Source organism: Pecten maximus, chromosome 17 (genome assembly GCF_902652985.1).
Source record: "Pecten maximus chromosome 17, xPecMax1.1, whole genome shotgun sequence".
NCBI lineage: Eukaryota > Metazoa > Mollusca > Bivalvia > Pectinida > Pectinidae > Pecten > Pecten maximus.
Window position 1 is genome coordinate 6,312,057 of NC_047031.1, and position 17,264 is coordinate 6,329,320.

A 17,264-nucleotide genomic window follows, 5' to 3' on the forward strand; every position below is an offset into this window, starting at 1 on the left:
GAATTTCATGGGGTACATCTTATTTATCTACTTAATATGTACAGAAATAAGAGAATATCAAAGTTTTGGAGAATGATAAAAAAAAGTAAAGAAATGTAAAATAAAGAATCTCTTACTAGTTTAGAGTGCGTGAGTGTTTGGTACATTGTGAGTTGGTAGTAAAAGTTGAACTCCATTTATCATTACTAGGTAAAGGTGTGGCAGGTACCGGAGAAAGGTCTGGCAGGAAATCTGACCGAGTGGCTGGTCGATCTCCATGGACACAGTCGCCGAGCAACCTACATTGATTGGCATCCAACTGCAGAAAACATTCTGCTCAGTACAGGAATGGATTTTAAGGTAAATTTTATATGTGCTAGTAACATAGACTCTCTGGTCCAGCCAAGCCTAAGCCACTCACCTGGGATGACATAGCTCCTTCAATGGTTTTTGGAATTAGACACATATTGTTGGTGAACCTACAACCTTCTGATTCACTTTCAGAATTGATAATTGGAAACTCTAAATTAATTGTTTATCAATTATAGTTGGTTTTCTAAATAAAGTCAGATTCTGAGGTTTCTTTGTTACTGTTAATGCATGGGTCCCATTCCAAATTGAAATTATTTCATGTTTAAGCCAAATTCCGAAAATTTGCAGTTTACTTCTGGAAATTTTTTTTTCGATTCACCAATTTTCTTCCTAAGATTAGAAAAAAAAAGCCCTTCCCAAACAAGTGAAAAAAAACCCTGAAAGTACAGCATTGTCCCTTGGTAGAAAATTTATGAACATCTTGTACATTTATTACATGCCTAAGACTTCAATTGTCAGTATTTTAAGTACCAAAACACAAACAAAGCATTCATTAAATCTAATCTTAGACTATTTAATGAAAAAAATGTTTGTAACTGACCAGTTAATATACTGGTAAAATCAACATCTTGTTTAAGTAGCATTACAAAAATACGAAAAGCCAAAGATTTGTGACAGTTGTAGAAATTTTTAAATAGTTGCATTTTCAAAATCGTTGTTGATGATCGGTTTTATTTATTTATTTTTTTCTCAACTAATTTGATAATTGCTGGGGGTGGGGCTGCAGTGGCCGAGTGGTTAAAGTGTCCCGACACTTTATCACTAGCCCTCCACCTCTGAATTGCCAGTTCGAAACCTGGGGCAGTTGCTTGGTACTGACCATAGGTCGGTGGATTTTCTCAGGGTAGTCCGGCTTTCCTCCACCTACAAAACCATGCACATCCTTAAATGACCCTGGCTGTGAATAGGATGTTAAACAAAAAACAAACAAACAAACTAATTGCTGGTCACAACATGAGTATATAGTCTGATGTAAAGAAAATAAGTTTTTCAGAGTCATTCAGAATCATTTTGTTATCTTGTAAATATATACTGAATTTTATGACACATACACCTCTCTATCAATGAGTGCTTGTTTGTTGTAGTGTATTTTGTGGAACATTGAGCAGGCAGAACCTATCAATGTAGTCGACTGTCACCAGGATACTGTGTTTTCCATGTCCTGGAATCGTGAAGGAAGTCTGTTTGCCTCCACATGTAAAGATCGCAACCTTCGGATAATTGATCCCCGAATCTGCTCCGTAGCCATGGTGGGTTTAAGGAGATGTGATAATTTGTATTTTTGTGGAGAAAGTATATGAGTACCAACATAGAACCACAGGCAATGAGTATCAATCACAGGAAAGATGAAGAGAATTCAAAGATCACAGTTAATTGTAAATGAGGGAGGTTCACTGATCATTTCATAGGTTCTGTGTAAATACAACTTATATGAGATATTTTCTGGTTAAATTTGGTCCCTCTACAATATTATGATGCTGATAGTAGTTGTCTCCCTTTAAACGTGCTGCCTATTACGATATTGGTTATCTCCCTTGAAATGTATGGACTAATCAGGCATTGAGTTGTTTTCTTTTGAATCTCCTGACTATGCAATATTGAGTTGTCTCCCTTTGAATCTCCCTACAATTTCAATATTGAGTTGTCTCCCTTTGAATCTCCTGACTTTGTCAATATTGAAGTTGTCTCCCTTGGAATATCCCGGCAATGTCAATATTAAGTTGTCGCCCTTTGAATCTCCTGACTATGTCAATATTGAGTTGTTGCCATTTGAATCTCCTGACTATTTCAATATTGAGTTGTCGCCATTTGAATCTCCTGACTATGTCAATATTGAGTTGTCGCCCTTTGAATCTCATGACTATGTCAATATTGATTTGTCGCCCTTTGAATCTCATGACTATGTCAATATTGATTTGTCTCCCTTTGAATCTCCTGGCAATGTCAATATTGAGTTGTCGCCCTTTGAATCTCCTGACTATGTCAATATTGAGTTGTCGCCCTTTGAATCTCATGACTATGTCAATATTGATTTGTCTCCCTTTGAATCTCCTGGCAATGTCAATATTAAGTTGTCGCCCTTTGAATCTCCTGACTATGTCAATATTGAGTTGTTGCCATTTGAATCTCCTGACTATTTCAATATTGAGTTGTCGCCATTTGAATCTCCTGACTATGTCAATATTGAGTTGTCGCCCTTTGAATCTCATGACTATGTCAATATTGAGTTGTCGCCCTTTGAATCTCCTGGCAATGTCAATATTGAGTTGTCGCCCTTTGAATCTCCTGACTATGTCAATATTGAGTTGTCTCCCTTTTAATCTCCTGGCAATGTCAATATTGAGTTGTCTACTTTTGAATCTCCCGGCAATGTCAATATTGAGTTGTCGCCCTTTAAATCTCCTGACAATGTCAATATTGAATCGTCTCCCTTTGAATATTCTGACTATGTCAATATTGAGTTGTCGCCCTTTGAATCTCCTGGCCATGTCAATATTGAGTTGTCGCCCTTTGAATCTCATGACTATGTCAATATTGATTTGTCTCCCTTTGAATCTCCTGACTATGTCAATATTGAGTTGTCTCCCTTTGAATATTCTGACTGTCAATATTGAGTTGTCTCCCTTTGAATCTCCTGACTATGTCAATATTTAGTTGTCTCCCTTTAAATATCCTGGCAATGTCAATATTGAGTTGTCTCCCTTTGAATCTCCCGGCAATGTCAATATTAAGTTGTCTCCCTTTGAATATTCTGACTGTGTCAATATTGAGTTGTCTCCCTTTAAATGTCCTGACTATGTCAATATTTAGTTGTCACCCTTTAAATGTCCCATCTACTTAAACTTAGAGTTATATTCCTTAAAATTTCAGAAATTTTCAATTATTGAGTTGTATCACTTGAAATGTCTGAGCTATTCAGTTATTGAGTTCTCCCCCTTAACAAGTTACTGAGTTGTCTCCCTTGGAGTGTCTGACCTTTCAGTATTTTTGCCATCTGTTTACCAGGAAACACAAGGACATGTTGGAAACAAAGCGTCTAAAGTGGTGTTTGTCAGCAACCAAAACAAACTCATCACTACAGGTTTTGATAGGATGTCTAACCGCCAGCTGGCATTGTGGGATATTGTAAGTATAACAAGAGGAATGCGAGATATACCTATAAATATGGCTCGAGAAATGACATGTGATGTCATAAATATTACTGGAGAATTGTGGGATATGTTAGTACTGTGTGTATATTTATAGACATTTTATAATAATATGTGTGCTTCTCTTTGTGTTAAAAAGACTTTTCTCTTTTGCTTGCTGTAGAAAAACTTTCGGACTCCTATAAACATGATAGAGATGGATAATTCCAGTGGAGTAATACTTCCTTTCTACGACTATGATTCCAAGGTCCTCTACATTGCTGGTAAGGTAAGTAGCCTACTAACAAACTGTCAAAGGTTGGGGTTACCTCCCATCTTATGACAGTAACGCTGTTTCAGGATGGAGGTCATCTCCTTTATCTGACTATAAGGCTATCCAATCATGGGATTATCTCCCTTCTTCTGAGAGTAAGGCTGTCTCAGGATGGAGTTACCTCCCTTCTTCTGACTATAAGGCTATCCAATCATGGGATTATCTCCCTTCTTCTGAGAGTAAGGCTGTCTCAGGATGGAGTTACCTCCCGTCTGAGAATAAGGCTGTCTCAGGATGGAGTTACCTCCCTTCTGAGAATAAGGCTGTCTCAGGATGGAGTTATCTCCCTTCTTCTGAGAATAAGGCTGTCTCAGGATGGAGTTATCTCCCTTCTTCTGAGAATAAGGCTGTCTCAGGATGGAGTTACCTCCCTTCTGAGAATAAGGCTGTCTCAGGATGGAGTTATCTCCCTTCTGAGAATAAGGCTGTCTCAGGATGGAGTTACCTCCCTTCTCCCGAGAATAAGGCTGTCTCAGGATGGAGTTACCTCCCTTCTCCCGAGAATAAGGCTATCAAAGGAAGTACCCTGAGTAGCAGTGAATATCTCTTGTCTTGTGTTAAAACCAAAGATAACAAGATAATAGAGATGAATAAACAAAATTGATAATTGATGAAATGGACAATTATGGAAATGTACACAGTTAATAAAACCAGGTGATTCAAGGTCCATTTCATTGATTACACTTTCAGGTAAATATAGGTCAAATCCAGGTATTGTCAAAGGCTCAAAATGATAACCAAACTGGACAATTAATCTGTTCCAATAGCACATAATGAGTATGTGTAAAAATAAGTTTTATTTACTATGGACAGTGTACTGTACATATAAGACAGAGTCTGAAATTATTACGGTAAAATTTGTTAAAAATTGATGTTGAGGTGAAATTATTGAATTGTGATTTGTTGAAAATTGATTTTGTTGTGAAATTATTGCAGTAAGATTTGTAGAAAATTGATTTGTGTAGGTATTTTCAGTATGTTCGTAATTTTGTTTTATAGGGTGATGGAAATATTCGATACTTTGAGATAACGGACGACTCAACCGCGATTCACTATCTCAATCAGTACCAGTCACCTTTCCCACAAAGAGGTTTCGGTAAGTTCTTTTAAGAGAATTACTGTCACAGCCTTGTTATCTTAAAGTTGCTGGACTATGAAAAAAAATTATGAAAGGTTATCTGGATTATTCATGATTTTGAGGAAGTATATTGATTATTACTTAGCATTTTCACTCTCAAAATTTATTTTTTCTTTGAGTTACTCAGCTAGGATCTTTTATTAATAGGTATTTAACATGGTCAACTACTGAGATAAACAATCAAGCTTTCTTAAGATGACCAGTCAAGCTTTCTTAAGATGAACAATCAAGCTTTCTTAAGATGAACAATCAAGCTTTCTTAAGATGAACAGTCAAGCTTTCTTAAGATGACCAGTCAAGCTTTCTTAAGATGACCAGTCAAGCTTTCTTAAGATGAACAATCAAGCTTTCTTAAGATGAACAGTCAAGCTTTCTTAAGATGAACAGTCAAACTTTCTTTAGATGAACAGTCAAACTTTCTTAAGATGAAAAGTCAAGCTTTCTTAAGATAAACAGTCAAGCTTTCTTAAGATGAACACTCAAGATTTCTTAAGATGAACAGTCAAGCTTTCTTAAGATGAACAGTCAAGCTTTCTTAAGATTAACAGTCAAGCTTTCTTAAGATTAACAGTCAAGATTTCTTAAGATGACCAGTCAAACTTTGTTAGGACGACCAGTCAAACTTTGTTAGGATGACCAGTCAAACTTTGTTAGGATCAGTCAAACTTTCTTTTTATGAACAGTCAAGCTTTGTAAGATGAACAGTGAAACTTTGTAAGATCATTGGATTTCTGTCCCTTAACCCTAATGAGCTGAGGGTGCAAAAAAAATCATCTCATTTTTCTCAATGATAATCACATAATTGAAAATAAAAGCATCCAAAAAAATCATTTCATTCCCTCCCTCCCCCCCCCCCCCCCCCCTTTTAACTGCCCTGAAGGGGAAAAAAAAATAAAAAATTCTCCCATGCACTTACCCTGAAGATCAAAGTGCCAAATACAAAATACTTTAATTTCCATGTGTTCTATTTTTGACTTTTTAGGTGTTATGCCAAAGCGAGGCTGTGATATGAGTAAATGCGAAGTGATGAGGTTTTACAAACTTCTGGCTGCCAAAGACACCATTGAACCCATATCAATGATTGTCCCTCGCAAGGTGAGCTACCTGTATATTGATATTTTCTCTTCCATGAGGGTGTGAAATTTCCAACCAGAGATATGGTAGTCTATTTTTTTTATATTTATTTTATTCTATTTTAGATTTTATTTAAAGAACATGACATATACAAAACACATGAAAAAGGACTAACATTCAAATTTACACACCACCAGGTACACTTTCACACCACAAAAATAGTTGTTCTTAATAATTACTCTAAACTCAAATGTTCTTGAATATGTCATAATGTAGGTTCAATAAGAATAAAAATAACAAAGAAAATATACAAAAACAGAAAGGACAAAAAAAGATTCTATGTTGCCTTACCTGAGGCTGTGGGAGGGTTAGACAACCCACTGACTGAGGTTTACTTTCCATTTCTTGTTTGTAACACAAAAGTTTGCCAGCTCTCTAGCAACTTCACTCCTTTTGGGAATTTTGATCAAACTTCACACAATGATGAAGAACCATAATATTAAGTTTGAGTTAAAAGCACATAAAATTTTCAATATCTAAAAGTTACATTAAAAACAAAATACATATTGACACACAAATATAACAATGGCTACAAATTTAAAACAATAATACAAATATACGACATCTCTGGCCTAGGTTTATTATGTCCTTTCTGTGTATGTTTTCAGTAGTTTTTGTACACTCGTTTGTTTGTCTGTTCCTTTCTTTTTTCTCTCTCTCTTCTGTTTGTTTGTTGTGTGTACTTATACTCTTATTCACTGACGTTATGCTTTTTGAATAAAGTTTAATAAATTGAATTTAATACAAAGATCACAAAATTGTCTTTGGTGGAGTGTAAGTGTTAATGTATAAAGTGTGAATGTTGTTTTTAGCCCACCATCATCACCATCATCAGATGGTGGGCTGTTCAAATCGCCCTGCGTCCGTGGTCCGTCGTCCCTCCGTCCGTCCGTCCGTCCGTCCCTCCGTCCCTCCGTCCGTAAACAATTCTTGTTATCGCTATTTCTCAGAAAGTACTGAAGGGATCTTTCTCAAATTTCATATGTAAGTTCCCCTTGGTGCCTAGTTATGCATATTGCGTTTTGAGACCAATCGGAAAACAACATGGCCGACAGGCAGCCATCTTGGATTTTGACAATTGAAGTTTGTTATCGCTATTTTTTTGTTTTGTCTTTACTCATGTAGTTTGTATATGTCATGTATTGTAAACTAAATTTGAAAATGAATAAAAAGTAAATAAAAAGAAGAAATATCTAAAAAAGATAAACAGCATAGTTTAATGCTGGTGGTTATAATGTAATACTGCTGGTGAAATAAATCAACGAACTAATGCGTTTCAGCACGGATAACACAATTAGATCAGTTTGAATCATTTTGGGTGATAATAAGACTGCATTTGAATCAGGAATATGATTTTATTAATGTGTCATTTGAAAAGATACATCCACTTATTTAGCTTGCATTCAATCTTAACTTTGTTTCGTATTTAACTGCATATCTGCATTTTGCATTGACCGCTACATTGACCAATCATATACTTCATCTTGACCAGTAATGCCACCTGTCGCGTCATATCCAGGGCTAAAACAATATTAGAGGCTATGCCGAAAAAAGAACCATAATATCTCTGATTTTTTTGCGATACAGGCCCTCTGGATCTCTTGTTTGGTCAAGGTCACTGTTACTGTTTTCAGTAGGGGGTTGCTCGAGGACATATCGTTATCACTTTAGCAACAACCAGTATGCTTGTCATCAATTACAAATTGTTACCTTTCTCAAAAAGAAGAACTAAATAATATTACAGGAGAAAAGGATCATATTAGTTGATGAAAAACAGTCTTGGGAACAAGGAATCCATGATCTTATGATTTTGATTTCATTGCAGTCGGACAAATTCCACGAAGACATCTTCCCCCCAACAGCCAGTATGATTCCGTCGCTGTCAGCAGATGAATGGATTTCTGGACAGAACCGGGAAGCCCATCTTGATATCTCTCTTGGTAAGGAGTGGATTTTAGGATAGAACCCGGAAGTCAATTATCATACACATATCTCTGTTATGTTTTAGGACACAACTCCAGATATATATATTTTGTTTTTGAGCTGTCAGACTTTGACATCCTGTAGAACCCTGTTTAAATTGGTTTGAAGCATGTTTTAACTGTAACTATTGAAGCATGAAGTTTGGATTTGAGTCTGTCAATTTACTTCTCTCATTAGAATTTTTATTTTAACAAAATCTAGTTAGAATTTATGACTTTGATGCAAGAGTGTTAACTTGTCTCTCTGTTTTGTTTAAGTTTTGAATTGAGCATGAAGTTTGATAATACAGATATATCCTTAATCAGTTTGATAGTCTGCTATATGCATGTCATTTAGATTATCTAACTTGACAGAAAGACTACCTTATCTTTACTTTTATTAGCCCACCATCATCAGATGGTGGGCTATTCAAATCGCCCTGCGTCCGTGGTCCGTCGTCCGTCCGTCCGTCCCTCCGTCCGTCCGTAAACAATTCTTGTTATCGCTAATCCTCAGAAAGTACTGAAGGGATCTTTCTCAAATTTCATATGTGGGTTCCCCTTGGTGCGTAGTTATGCATATTGCATTTTGAGACCAATCGGAAAACAACATGGCCGACAGGCAGCCATCTTGGATTTTGACAATTGAAGTTTGTTATCGCTATTTCTGAGAAAGTACTGAAGGGATCTTTCTCAAATTTCATATGTAGGCTCCCCTTGGTGCCTAGTTATGCATATTGCATTTTGAAACCAATCGGAAAACAACATGGCCGACAGGCAGCCATCTTGGATTTTGACAATTGAAGTTTGTTATCGCTATTTCTGAGAAAGTACTGAAGGGGTCTTTCTCAAATTTCATATGTAGGCTCCCCTTGGTGCCTAGTTATGCATATTGCATTTTGAGACCAATCGGAAAAACAACATGGCCGACAGGCAGCCATCTTGGATTTTGACAATTGAAGTTTGTTATCGCTATTTCTGAGAAAGTACTAAAGGGATCTTTCTCAAATTTCATATGTAGGCTCCCCTTGTTGCCTAGTTATGCATATTGCATTTTGAGACCAATCGGGAAAACAACATGGCCGATAGGCAGCCATCTTGGATTTTGATAATTGAAGTTTGTTATCGCTATTTCTGAGAAAGTACTGAAGGGATCTTTCTCAAATTTCATATGTAGGCTCCCCTTGGTGCCTAGTTATGCATATTGCATTTTGAGACCAATCGGAAAACAACATGGCCGACAGGCAGCCATCTTGGATTTTGATAATTGAAATTTGTTATCGCTATTTCTGAGAAAGTACTGAAGGGATCTTTCTCAAATTTCATATATAGGTTCCCCTTGGTGCCTAGTTATGCATATTGCATTTTGAGACCAATCGGAAAACAACATGGTCGACAGGCAGCCATCTTGGATTTTGACAATTGAAGTTTGTTATCGCTATTTCTGAGAAAGTACTGAAGGGATCTTTCTCAAATTTCATATGTAGGCTCCCCTTGGTGCCTTGTTATGTATATTGCATTTTGAAACCAATCGGAAAACAACATGGCCGACAGGCAGCCATCTTGGATTTTGACAATTGAAGTTTGTTTTCGCTATTTCTGAGAAAGTACTGAAGGGATCTTTCTCAAATTTCAAATGTATGTTTCCCTTGGTGCCTAGTTATGCATATTGCATTTTGAGACCTATCGGAAAACAACATGGCCGACAGGCAGCCATCTTGGATTTTGACAATTGAAGTTTGTTATCGCTATTTCTGAGAAAGTACTGAAGGGATCTTTCTCAAATTTCATATATAGGTTCCCCTTGGTGCCTAGTTATGCATATTACATTTTGAGACCTATCAGAAAACAACATGGCCGACAGGCAGCCATCTTAGATTTTGACAATTGAAGGTTGTTATCGCTATTTCTCAGAAAGTACTGAAGGGATCCTTCTCAAATTTTCGTATTTAGGTCCAATTGAAGTTTGTTATCGCTATTTTACAGAAGGTACTGAAGGGATCTTTCTCAAATTTCATATGTAGGTTCCCCTTGGTCCCTGGTGTTGCATTTTGGGACCAATCCGAAAACAACAGACAGCCATTATCGCTAAATCTTAATTTTATATATAGGTTCCCCTTGTTTGAAAAGTACTAGAGGGCTGTTTCTGAATTTACACAGATTAGTAAGACTTAGAGGAAGGGAAAAGTAGAGAAAAGATCAATCTGACATGGAACCTATAAAGATCATTCAATGGTGGGCGCCAAGATCCCTCTGGGATCTCTTGTTAGATATGAATTAATGTTGGTTGATTTCCAAAAACAAAAGCATCATGAGAAAGTTCCTTTGTAGACTTTTCACAAAATCACTCAAGACTTATAAATGTATCATTGATTTTGTAGACTTTGCACATCAGTTGACATACTAGACGTCTATTGACCCGTTATATTACATACTAGACGTTAACTGTCTGTTGACCCGGTAGATTACATACTAGACGTTGTCTGTCTGTTGACCCGGTAGATTACATACTAGACGTCGTCTGTCTATTGACCTGGTATATTACATACTAGACATTGTCTGTCTGTTGACCAGGTATATTACATACTAGACATTGTCTGTCTATTGACCCAGTATATTACATACTAGACATTGTCTGTCTGTTGACCCGGTATATTACATACTAGACGTTGTCTGTCTGTTGACCCAGTATATTACATACTAGACATTGTCTGTCTGTTGACCAGGTATATTACATACTAGACATTGTCTGTCTGTTGACCCAGTAGATTACATACTAGACATTGTCTGTCTGTTGACCCGGTATATTACATACTAGACGTTGTCTGTCTGTTGACCCAGTATATTACATACTAGACATTGTATGTCTGTTGACCAGGTATATTACATACTAGACATTGTCTGTCTGTTGACCAGGTATATTACATACTAGACGTTGTCTGTCTGTTGACCCGGTATATTACATACTAGACATTGTCTGTCTGTTGACCAGGTATATTACATACTAGACGTTGTCTGTCTGTTGACCCGGTATATTACATACTAGACGTTGTCTGTTGACCCCGTATATTACAAACTAGACATTGTCTGTTGACCCGGTATATTACATACTAGACGTTGTCTGTTGACCCGGTATATTACAAACTAGACATTGTCTGTTGACCCGGTATATTATATACTAGACGTTGTCTGTTGACCCGGTAAATTACAAACTAGACATTGTCTGTTGACCCGGTATATTACATACTAGACGTTGTCTGTCTGTTGACCCGGTATATTACATACTAGACGTTGTCTATCTGTTGACCCGGTATATTACATACTAGACATTGTCTGTCTGTTGACCCAGTATATTACATACTAGACGTCGTCTGTCTGTTGACCCGGTATATTACATACTAGACGTTGTCTGTCTGTTGACCCGGTATATTACATACTAGACATTGTCTGTCTGTTGACCCGGTATATTACATACTAGACATTGTCTGTCTATTGACCCGTTATATTACATACTAGACGTTAACTGTCTGTTGACCGGGTATATTACATACTAGACATTGTCTGTCTGTTGACCCGGTATATGTTGGACCAGTAGATTACATACATGTACTAGACAGTATTTCATTCCATTTCACTGTTGCATGTCTACAGGATGGTAGCGTTACAAACTCTCCAAAGTGCACGTCGGCAAAAGCTGTTCAGAAACAGGTAATGCATCGTACAGGTAAAACGTTCTGACTATTTAAGTCGTGACCTTGTTGATTACCATTTTGTTTGTGTTAGTAGTAGATAATAGTGAGCCTGTGGCTTAGTTGTAGTTTTTGTGTTAAATTGTTTGTAGGAATTATGATGTAATTTATCCAATATAATGATGTTGGTTAAACATTAATTTTAGAAAAGGATTTTGTTTGAGAGTTACAATTTGCCTGGTGACACTTTAAATGCCCCAAGGGGGCATATATATAGTGTTACCCATGTCCTCCCGGGGGGATATATATATAGTGTTACCCATGTCCCCCCGGGGGATATATATATAGTGTTACCCATGTCCCCCCGGGGGGATATATATAGTGTTACCCATGTCCCCCCAGGGGGGGGGGGGGGGGGGGGGGGATATATATATAGTGTTACCCATGTCCTCCCGGGGGATATATATATAGTGTTACCCATGTTCCCCCGGGGGATATATATATAGTGTTACCCATGTCCCCCGGGGGGATATATATATAGTGTTACCCATGTCCCCCGGGGGTTATATATATAGTGTTACCCATGTCCTCCCGGGGGGATATATTTGTAGTGTTACCCATGTCCCCCCGGGGGGATATATGTATAGTGTTACCCATGTCCTCCTGGGGGGATATATATATAGTGTTACCCATGTCCCCCGGGGGGATATATATATAGTGTTACCCATGTCCCCCGGGGGTTATATATATAGTGTTACCCATGTCCTCCCGGGGGGATATATTTGTAGTGTTACCCATGTCCCCCCGGGGGGATATATGTATAGTGTTACCCATGTCCTCCTGGGGGGATATATATATAGTGTTACCCATGTCCCCCGGGGGGATATATATATAGTGTTACCCATGTCCCCCGGGGGGATATATATATAGTGTTACCCATGTCCTCCCGGGGGATATATATATAGTGTTACCCATGTCCCCCGGGGGGGTATATATATAGTGTTACCCATGTCCCCCCGGGGGGATATATATATAGTGTTACCCATGTCCCCCCAGGGGGGGGATATATATATAGTGTTACCCATGTCCCCCCGGGGGGATTTATATATAGTGTTACCCATGTCCTCCCGGGGGGGATATATATAGTGTTACCCATGTCCCCCCAGGGGGGGGGATATATATATAGTGTTACCCATGTCCTCCCGGGGGATATATATATAGTGTTACCCATGTCCCCCCGGGGGGATATATATATAGTGTTACCCATGTCCCCCCAGGGGGGGGTATATATATAGTGTTACCCATGTCCCCCCGGGGGGATATATATATAGTGTTACCCATGTCCCCCCAGGGGGGGGATATATATATAGTGTTACCCATGTCCCCCCGGGGGGATTTATATATAGTGTTACCCATGTCCTCCCGGGGGGGATATATATAGTGTTACCCATGTCCCCCCAGGGGGGGGGGATATATATATAGTGTTACCCATGTCCTCCCGGGGGATATATATATAGTGTTACCCATGTCCCCGGGGGGGATATATATAGTGTTACCCATGTCCTCCCGGGGGATATATATATAGTGTTACCCATGTCCCCCGGGGGGATATATATATAGTGTTACCCATGTCCCCCGGGGGGATATATATATAGTGTTACCCATGTCCCCCCGGGGGGATATATATATAGTGTTACCCATGTCCCCCCAGGGGGGGATATATATATAGTGTTACCCATGTCCCCCGGGGGGATATATATAGTGTTACCCATGTCCCCCCCGGGGGGATATATATAGTGTTACCCATGTCCTCCCGGGGGGATATATATATAGTGTTACCCATGTCCCCCCGGGGGATATATATAGTGTTACCCATGTCCCCCCGGGGGGATATATATAGTGTTACCCATGTCCCCCCAGGGGGGGGGATATATATATAGTGTTACCCATGTTCCTCCGGGGGGATATATATATAGTGTTACCCATGTCCCCCGGGGGATATATATAGTGTTACCCATGTCCCCCCAGGGGGGGGGGGGATATATATATAGTGTTACCCATGTTCCCCCGGGGGGATATATATATAGTGTTACCCATGTCCCCCGGGGGATATATATAGTGTTACCCATGTCCCCTGGGGGGATATATATATAGTGTTACCCATGTCCCCCGGGGGATATATATATAGTGTTACCCATGTCCCCCCAGGGGGGGGATATGTATATAGTGTTACCCATGTCCCCCGGGGGGATATATATAGTGTTACCCATGTCCCCCGGGGGGATATATATAGTGTTACCCATGCCCCCCCCCCCCCCCCCCCCCCCTCTTATGGGGGGATATATATATATAGTGTTAACCATGTCCCCCAGGGGGATATATTTATAGTGTGAACCATGTCCCCCCAGGGGGGGGGGGATATATATATATATAGTGTTACCCATGTCCGTCCCATCCAGTCTATTCCCATCCGGATGCAATGTAACTAACTAGCTAATCTCAAGAACTGCTGATGCGATCCTCACCGAACTGTGTTTTGGGGTGTCAAGTGGTAGCGGGGGCATTCTTGTCTTATAAATATTTTCTTGTTTTAGAAATATTACTCAGCCTTTTCTCTCCTCTTCCTTTGCAGTTATAATAAAGTTTATCCATGGTCATAACTTCAGCTGTCAGATATCTGGATGAAACTTGAAACAATTACATGCAATTAAAACACACAGATGCTATGAGTGTAGTTTAGATCAGGGGCACATTTTGTTTTTCAATGTAAGGTCAAAGGTCAATTGAGCATGGAATTTTCCATACAACTTTGCTTAGAACTCCGCATAATTTAGAACTGTTTAAGATATTTTGATGAAACTGCATGTACACTTATATACATAACTCACAGGCCTAGGGGCTGTGTATCATCAAAAGGGGCTGAGCATCGCTGTGGTCAAAACTTTTCAACATTAAAGTCTATCACATATACATGAATACTGTAACAATACATATTTGAGCAATTTTCATGATGAAAATTTGCATTGTTAAGATAACTCTAAAAGGGTTTGTCATATTGTTTTATATTGTGGATCACCAAATCATCAATGCACCATAAATCTGCCAAAATTTGATTGCTCCAAAAATACCGTATTTGACCTAATAAGGGTGCCTGCCCTAATAAGGGCGCCCCTACCTTTTTTCAAGGAAATAAATCTTTGACTGAGTTTCAAAATGGTGTTCAAAAGTAATAATTCATGTGAAATATTTTGCTACTTTATGTGTTCAATTTTCTTCAGCAAATTAAGTAACTGGAACACATGTTTTCGCCACATTTTGTGTATTCCTACAGGCTACAGATGACATGTCAGTGCAAAGAGCACCCAAAACTAAACACACATACAAATAATAACTTACCATCTTTATCTGAAGATAAAGTAAAGACTTCATTCTTGTTGATAAATAACTTTTGTTCAGAACAGAAAGCTAGTAAAAGACATTGTAAATCAATTATTAGGTCAAAGAAAACGATGTCTGATATGATCTGGGAAATCACCTGTTTCTATAAATAGAACACGAAAGAGTTCCATTTGAACATAAATGGTGGAACGCACGTTCTCTGGTCTAAAGATCAGCTGGCATGGTTTACAAGTTTACATGAGTATTCAAGTGATGTTTAAGCTTAATATATGATAATGAATAGATATTTTCATCTGGAATATTTTTATGACTGAATAATTTACCGTTTCCACAACCTTGGGTATTCTGCTATAAGGTATAGTCTGTTTCATAAAACTTCAGAATAACTAATCTTAATAAGGGCGCCCCCACTGTCAATTACCCGCGCCCTGCGCCCTTATTAGGTCAAATACGGTATATAGATTTGCAGTTACTGTAGTACCACTAACATGAGAATGGATAATACATGTTTTTGTCTGCCTGAAAAAATTCATTTTTCCACCAGAGTTATATCCCTTTTAAAATGTATCTGCCAATGATCGTTACAGGATGGGTCTCTAGCCCAGACTCCGACGATAACAACATACAAAGCTCTTAGTCCACCTCACCTTGACCGCCCTGTACCGTTTGGACAGACGACCTCTGCTCAGACGGGAAGACAGACCGGCCAACATCGACAGCAGCGCACAGAACCAGCTTCACTTAAAAATATTAAAAGACTCAGTTCTAATGAGGACTTTGTGTCATTAAGGTGAGGATTTTACCTGGTGATTATGTTTGTTTGACCTGGTAAGATATGTTAAGTTACATCTCTGAAGTTTTATTAGCTCTATCCGAACTCATGACGACTACACACGTCCAAAAAATGTGCACTTGTATCCTTCATGATGACTACACACGTCCCAATAAACATGCCTTCCATCCTTTGTGTCGACTAAAATTGTGAAAGATGTTGATATTACTTGCTGGTTCAGCATAGTCATATTAAGGAATTGACATGGAAATTATGTTTTTTAAGAAATAATAAGCAATGAAAATATTGTATTGATGAATTGTTTTACGTACCAGAAGTATATGCATTCGTTAAGATTGTCTATTTCAAAGAATTCTGTCAGTTCATGCCAAATTGTTTACATAGCTTCAAAATGGCAGCCTCAAATTTACTTTCATTTTCTGCGAGATTGTGGAGTTGTTGAACACAAAGCTATTAAAAACGATAGAATATATATAATTGAGTTATGTTTATCATCAAAATAAGTAAGAAATACGTAAAATATTTTTACACAACGATAAGAGATGATCACTTGGACACATGTGACACGTGCCGATGAACATGTCATTTCCCGCGATTCTGCCTGGTGATTTCGCCGTATTTCAAAGGAAAAATTGGGTGAAAGGGTTTCCGTACTTAGTACTCATTCCATATGATTAACTTCATTTAATATTAAGCATCACACAACAGTGAAAGATTGTTTTATTGACGTCTGATGTGATAGCCATATGCTCCAATACACTAAGGATGTACTATCCAGCTTTTACTTCCGGTAGCGACCGCAAAATTTGAATGAGTACGTAAAGAGTTCATCAAACGTGTAGTTTCTCCCACAGATTTGTTTTAGGTGCACCCAGCAACAAGCTGATCTTCTTTTTCCTGCTCTATAACCATCATTTTGTTTACAGTGACCCGAGTTTAGACAAGAAGATCAAGCCATTAGATCTGAAAAAGTCACATTCCGATGACCAGAGTCCAGCCTCCAGGACAGCGGTCAAGAAAGTGTGGACACCAACATCTCCTGCAGGGAAAGATCCGCCGACCAATGGGTTCACTGGCCCCGATAGTAACAGTGATGTAAGTATGCCGTCTATCGTTTTCAGCATCCGTATCTGTATCTTTGTTGTAATGTCTACCATGAAGCTTTAAGTTGTCAGCCTTTCTTTTCCGTGTATATGCCATATACTTCCTAATAAGGGCATTAAAAGTGTGCACATAATTGAGGAAAGGGGCACTGCCATTTAGATGACGTTTTCAGCAGGTGTCTGATTATAATATACAGATTATAATACACTAACTATTGGTATTCAATTATCACT

The 17,264-nt window shown here is 38.5% G+C and overlaps 1 protein-coding gene across 1 annotated transcript in view; it reads left to right on the plus strand.

The window, feature by feature from the left end:
* LOC117315738 (coronin-2B-like) overlaps positions 1–17,264 on the plus strand; it is a 60,613-nt gene that overhangs the window by 30,554 nt on the left and 12,795 nt on the right. The window contains 11 exon segments of the mRNA XM_033870091.1: positions 190–339; positions 1,437–1,601; positions 3,358–3,477; positions 3,664–3,768; positions 4,813–4,909; positions 5,934–6,046; positions 7,911–8,003; positions 8,005–8,025; positions 11,698–11,754; positions 15,722–15,924; positions 16,854–17,022. Coding sequence (XP_033725982.1) covers positions 190–339; positions 1,437–1,601; positions 3,358–3,477; positions 3,664–3,768; positions 4,813–4,909; positions 5,934–6,046; positions 7,911–8,003; positions 8,005–8,025; positions 11,698–11,754; positions 15,722–15,924; positions 16,854–17,022 — 1,293 coding nt within the window.